We start from the raw sequence: 6,660 nt of genomic DNA, 5'->3' as shown, positions 1-6,660 counted from the left end.
GAGATGGCATATGTTTTGACATGCATTTTTCACTACAATTAGAAAAAGAAAAATAAGACAATAAGACTACCACCCTTATGATTACGGCATAGGCATCTGGGAAATGTCTGTTCAGTGAGGCTCAGGCCCTGGGCACCTGCCTTCTCCATGTGTGCCTCCCTCGGTGCTGGTGTTTATGGATATTTGGGTGCAGGTCACTCCCACAGTTATGGAATGCGGGTGGGGCCTCTGACTGAGTCCTGCCATTGCACACATTTGGCTTAACTGGCCCTCCTGTCCACTTCAGCTGTGGAGGCAGTCTGGAGAGCCTGGCTCCTGGCCTTCCCAGGATGCTCTGACGCCTTCCGGAGGTCAGCAGCCCACGGCAGGCCCCCAGATGACCTTGGACTTCCCAGCTTTCCTGGAAATTCCTTGCTTAACATCCTATGTGGCAATCCAACCTCTTGGCCTCACTTAGTCCTGCCAGTAACTGCCAAGTTCCCAAGACCCAACCTCTAACTGAATCTTCCTGAAATGAAAAGCTGCGGGTCGTTCTTTGACAGAGAGAGCCGTTCTTTTCCCTGTCTCTGGGTGAGGGAGAGGCGGGTATGGGGAAACCTGTCTTCATGAGCTGGAGGTCACCCATGTTCTGCGGAGAAAAAGGGCCAGGATGGGAGCAAATGTCTCTCCAGTGTCTGGGAGCCGTGGGGGCAGCCTCACAAAGTTGCTGCAGGGTGAGGGTCACATACTGCACATAATGGTAAAGGGGTGGGTTGGAAGGCAGAAAGTAGCTTCGTTGAGTGCAGTGAGGGACGGCTGGCCCATGTTGGCTCATTTAAACACCTCACAGTCGCTGACAGAGACGACTTATTATTCTCTCTTAAATACAGCGGAAACAAAGACCCTATCTTTTAAAAGCGCACTGGTACAAGCAACCATTTACTGAACAATCCGGGGTGGGGAACTCCCATTGCCCCATTGTACAGATGAAGAAACTGAATCTCTTGTTAGTGGGAAGGTCTCAGAGATTCGAAGCTGTCTGGTGGGAGAGTGGCAAGAGAGTGCTCTCCACTACTTCTGGGTACTGACAATTAGTGGACCAAGCCCCTCATTCTACAGATGGCACAAAGTGAGTCCTTGGGGAAGGGTCCCAGAATTGGTGCCACCCATCTCCGGGACTTCCTTCATGACACAAACACTTCTCTCGGTCACTCGGACCTCAGTTGTGTATCAGAGGCAGCGGGGTCGACCCTACGATGAATAACAGAAATGCTGTGCATGTCAGGTCGGGCTGGAGGCTGGGTACGCGACAGACCGGACGCTGGCTCGCCCACAACTCTAGGAATCCTCCCGGAGGCCCCGCCTCCTCCCTGTGTGATTCCGAGTAGGGGGCGTGGCCTCGCCTGCGCCTCCGCGTCGGCTGCGCACTAGCTGCGCGTCCCTCAGTGCCGGGTCCCAGAGCGCGCACTTGCGCACCCCTCCCGCGAGGTTCCTCTGCGTGCGGGCGCCGGGCCCCCAGGACCTGAGGCCTCCCCGCCTCGGGGTGGGAGCGGGAACGGGAACCAGGGGCCGGGAATAGGCGGTGGCTTCCGGGCTGGCCTTAATCTCGCGCCTCCCCTCTCACCGCCCCCCGCTCAGCTGGCAAAACCTGAGAGGCTGTAGGCTCCTGGTCGCGTGACGCGCTCACCTGTCTGGGGCCCCAGTTCGGCCCTACTCGCCCGCCCGCCCTAAGGAGGAGAATGTGTGGGGCCCCATTTGCAGGCTTGCGCCAGGGAGCCCCCTCTCTGCCGGGTCCGCTCCGGGCCTGAACCCTCCGGCAGTGCCCGTGCCTCCCCTGCCACTTCCCGGAGACGCGCCTGGCCCAGCGAGATGAAGTAAGCTGCACCTCCCTGCTTTCTCTCCTGCGCCGTTTGCCAAAGACGCTATTTATAACTGGACAGCGTCAGCGTGCGCCTGGCGGAACCAGAGGTCGGGCGGTCAGGCGGCCCGAGGCTGTTCACTCATGGTAGCTAAAATCCTTGAGCATTTTGTTCCAAGGAGTCATCCCAGCCAGCCAGCCAGCCACCTGTTACCTCCGTTCAGAACCCACTGGGGTCAGATCCTGCACTTTACCCCGCTTCCAGCCCTCCTTCCGCAAAATGAATTAATGTTCACTTCCTCCTCTGCAGATCTCCTGGGCGCTCAGTTCTACTTGGTGGCGGTTCTGTAGGAGTTAGCCAGACCCTTCGAGGGTAGTACTCCTCTAGGCTTTCTGGAATGAAATTCTCGGAGTGTAGGAACTCAGCGCTTTTTCCTGGCATCTACGCAAATTCATCTTTGCCCTCAACCACCCAGGTTTCAATTAGCGTGTCCAGAGCACTGAGAGGTTTAACAGAGATGAACTTTTTGAGATCGATGGTCATCAGTTCATACCAGCTTGAATGTTTAGCAGGGAATGAGAACTTCTGGAAAGGACCTAGCCTAAGACCCTTACCCAGCACACCAGGCTTGTGAGTTGCAGAGGGAGGAAACTGAAGTGAAATGGACATGCGTTCTTTGCAGCAATTGGATAGCTGATAGGATTCTTGAGTTTCTGAGGCTAAATCTTTTGGTACCGGAGATAAAATGTTCAGTGTTTGTTATAATCAGAGTTTATTTTTCAGGCAACTTTTAATGTAACGGTTTGTTTCTTTGAAGTAAATGGCTACTCACAAACTGCAACCGTATTAATTTAGGTTTTTAAATTCAAAAACTGGAGTTTACTTAAGTCACTGTTAACTATCAGATGATGGTGGTATTCAGTGCCATTGAGTTGAGTCCTTCTACTCATAGCTACTTCGTGTGACAGCGTAGGCCACCTAGGTTTTTCTAGGCGGTAGGCTGTAATCCTTGAGTCCTGGTGTGGTGCTGTGGGTTAATGCGCAGGACTGCAAGGTCTCTTTGAACCACAAAATCCACGGTTCAAGCTCACCAGCCACTCCTTAGAAACCCTATACAGGGATGTTATGAGTCGGTACCAGCTCGATGGCACTTAACCACAGGCTGTATTACCAATTACCAGACTTTTTCCCCTGCAGAACTGCTGGCTGGGTGGAACTGCCAAACTTTCAGTTAAAATTAAATCTGTGGGCAAACAAAGAGAAAAGCAAGAGGCACCTTTGATCATTTGCGACCTACTGGCTTCTCCCTTATGTATAGCATGTGAACAAGGCATGGTGTTGCTACTTCTTGTCACACCTCACTGTGGATTCTGTCAGACCCTACTTAACCCAGGGATCCTGAGAGCAGAAAGTTAGACTGTTTATTGCTCTGAGTTGGGATCCAGGTGGCCATTCATCTGGGAGATTTCTTAACACCACATCCTCCCAAAGATCTTCCTGACTAAGGTCTGGTGGCTCTTTTTTTTTTTTTTGATTAGACATTAAAATGAAGTAGATCACCCCATTTTACAGTTGGAGAAAAAGAGGCTGTGCTGTTACGTGAAGGGTACAGGATTTACATAAACCCCTCCAGAGTTATTATTAACCAGCAAGAATGCTAGCTTTATATCCCTTTAATTTTTCCTCAGTATGATTCAGAGATCACAATGAGCTTTTTTATGGATGTGGTTGATTCATTTTACAGCAACTCTAAAAAGTTAGCATCATTGATGATACTATTGGTTAATGATGACAGATGCTGACATTTCTTCATGTCAAGACCCTTACCGGATTTTTCTCACTTTGTACTTTGAATGGACTAGTTTTCCCCATCTGTGGCTAGGGCACAGAGAAGTACAATCATTGGTCTTAAGATCACACACAAGAGCTTTTGGCGTGCTATGGGTTAAGCGTTGGGCTGCTAACTACAAGGTTAGTGGTTTAAGCCCACTAGCTGCTCTGTGGGAAAAAGATGAGACTGTATCTGTAATGATGTACAGTCTCAGATACCTGGAGTAACAGTTCTGCTCTGCCCAATAGGAATAGGGTTGCTATGAGCTGGCATCAACTCTATGGCAGTGGGTAGGGTCACATAGCTACTAAGTAGCAAAGCAGAGTTCTGAATTCAAAGTTCAAGAACTTAACCAGGTCTCCAGAAACATGCCCCCAGGGCTTTGTAGGTTTTAACTGTTACCCAGCCTAAACCTTGCTGTCTTCAAGACTGTTGGATAAAGTGGATTTGTGAGGCTAAGGCCACTTATAGCAGTGCAAGTGTTCAGAGCAACTTGACCTCAGGATGCTTGGGTAGTTTACTTGACACAGATGGTCTATCTGTTTAAACTGCTGTTATTTCAGGTCTCTCAGAATCCACACTAAGACATTGTTTTAAACTTTGCCGTTTGGAGTCGTAGTCACATATTTTACAAGCAGTAGAATGAGTCTGTTTCTCCAAGCATGAGCTCTGGAGGCAAACTGCTGTATTCAAATCCTGTCAGCTTTGAGCTGGCTGACCTTCAGATATTTTACCTGTCTGTGCCTTAGTTTCTGTTCTACTCTCTAACAATGTGGCAACAATAGTACCTACCTTCTAGGGTTGTGGTAAGAATTAAAATGGCATGATACATACCAAGTTATTAGCATTTGGCATATAAATATAAATACCTCTTTGATTGTTAATAGTTTTGTTACATTTAGTAAGTTGCTGTTGATGTATGATGTGTCACAGTGCTTGAAGTTAGCATATGAGAGATTTATTCCTTTGTGCTATATTGTTCCGGTACAGATACCTCCAGAAGCTGTCGGTCATGTATGAATGGGATTTATTTGTTCACTCAGCAAGTATTTATAAAGCACCTTCTATGTACCAGGCTTTAGATAATGGAAATATGGCAGTGAATGAAACAGACAAAAATCCCTGCCCTTATTGCCACTTAACATTCTTTAAGGAAGAGGTTGACAGACAAATATTCATATCATATAGTATATTAGAAAATGATACATGCTACCCAAAGAAAACTTTTTTTCTGTTGAGTCAGTTCCGTTTCATGGAACCCCATGTTTTACAGAGTAGAACGTCTCCATAAGGTTTTCTTGGCTAAAGTACTTATAGAAGCAGATTGTCAGACCCTCCACTGTGCCACTGGGCAGATTCAAACCACCAATCATTAGGTTAATAACCGAGAGCGATCATTTGTGTTACCCAGAGACCTGTGCAATATACAGAGTCCTAGTGTGGCACTGGGTTGCTAACCTCAAGATTAGTTCAAATCTATCAATAGCTCCTTGGAAACCCTATATAACAACAACAACAACAAGGGCCTATGTGGAAGGAGCCCTGGTGGCACAGTGTTTAAGCACTGGGTTACTAACGGAAAGATAGGTGATCTGAGCAGGAGAAAGAGGTGGCAGTCAGTTTCCCTAAAGAAAACTTGGAAACACTATGGGGCAAATGGGTCTGGGTTTTTAGGGCCTAGGTGGAGTGTTGGAAAACAGTAAGGAATGTTTGTGGTGCTGTAGGCTAATGCACTGGATTTCAAAGTAGGTTTGAACCATAAGGTTGGTGGTTCAAGCTCACCAGCCACTCTATACAGGGTCGCTGTGGGTCAGAACTGACTCAGTGGTACTTAGCAACAATAATAGATAGATTTTGAAGATGGAAGCTATAGGATTTGCTAATGCATCAGATGCCCCGTGGAAGGATAGAGTTGGCATTCATTGAGGATAGGGAAAACTGTTTGAAGCAGATTGGGAGATAAGTCAGTTCACTTTTGAACATGTTAAGCCTTGTATAGAAGGTGCCTTAGTGGTGCTATAGGATAAGCACTAGACTGCTAACCATAAGGTAGGCAGTTTAAACCCACCAGCCGCTCTGAGAAAGATGAGGCTTTGTGCTCCTGTAAAGATTTACAACCTCAGGAACACTTTACAGGGCTGCTATGAGTTGGAATTGACTTGATGGCATTGGGTTTCATTTTTATTTTGGTCTTACAGATATCCAGGCAATGCCATCAGTGTAGACAGTGGGTTATAGAAGTCTGGAGTTTAAGGCGAGAAATCCAGACTGCAGATAAAGATTTAAGAATATCAATAGTTATATGCTAATAAATATAATATATAGGACCTTATATTGTTGTTGTTGTTATTGTTAGGTGCCATCGAGTCAGTACTGACCCATAGCGACCTGATGCACAGCAGAACAAAACACTGCCCAATCCTGGGCCAACATCACTATTGTTGCAACGCTTGAGTCCATCGATGCTGCCACTTAGCCAGTCCATCTCATTAGGGGTCTTCCTCTTTTTCTCTGACCCTCTACCTTACCAAACATGATATCCTTCTCCAGTGACTGGTCCCTGTTGACAATATGTCTGAAGCATGAGAGACAAAGTTTGGGTATCCTGGCCTCCAAGGAGCACTCTGGCTGCACTTCTTCCAAAACGGATCTATTGGTTCTTTTGGCAGTCCATGGCACTTTCAATATTCTTCTCCAACACCATAACTCAGAAGCATCAGTTCTCCTGTGATCTTCCTTATTTACTGTCCAGCTTTCAAATGCTTATGAGGTTATTGAAAATACCATGGCTTGGGTCAGGTGTACCTTAGTCCTCAAGCTGACATCTTTGCTCTTCAACACTTTAAAAAGGTCTAGTGCAGCAGATTTGCCTAATGTAATACTTCGTCTGATCTCTTGACTGCTGCTTCTGTGAGTGAGTGTTGATAGTTGATCCAAGAAGAATGAAGTCCTTGACAACTTCAGTCTTTTCTCTGTTGATAAGAATGTTGT

General features: G+C 47.1%; 1 protein-coding gene across 1 annotated transcript in view; it reads left to right on the top strand.

Moving 5' to 3' along the window:
* The first annotated feature begins 649 nt into the window (after positions 1 to 649).
* H6PD (hexose-6-phosphate dehydrogenase (glucose 1-dehydrogenase)) overlaps positions 650 to 6,660 on the top strand; it is a 29,927-nt gene continuing 23,916 nt past the window's right edge. Inside the window, exons 1-3 of the mRNA XM_006873116.1 lie at positions 650 to 713; positions 1,368 to 1,522; positions 1,741 to 1,853. Of these exons, the coding sequence (XP_006873178.1) occupies positions 650 to 713; positions 1,368 to 1,522; positions 1,741 to 1,853 (332 nt within the window). The remainder of the gene's footprint in view (positions 714 to 1,367; positions 1,523 to 1,740; positions 1,854 to 6,660) is intronic.

Source organism: Chrysochloris asiatica, unplaced genomic scaffold (genome assembly GCF_000296735.1).
Source record: "Chrysochloris asiatica unplaced genomic scaffold, ChrAsi1.0 scaffold00223, whole genome shotgun sequence".
Taxonomy (NCBI): domain Eukaryota; kingdom Metazoa; phylum Chordata; class Mammalia; order Afrosoricida; family Chrysochloridae; genus Chrysochloris; species Chrysochloris asiatica.
This window is presented reverse-complemented; position numbering and strand designations above follow the sequence as displayed.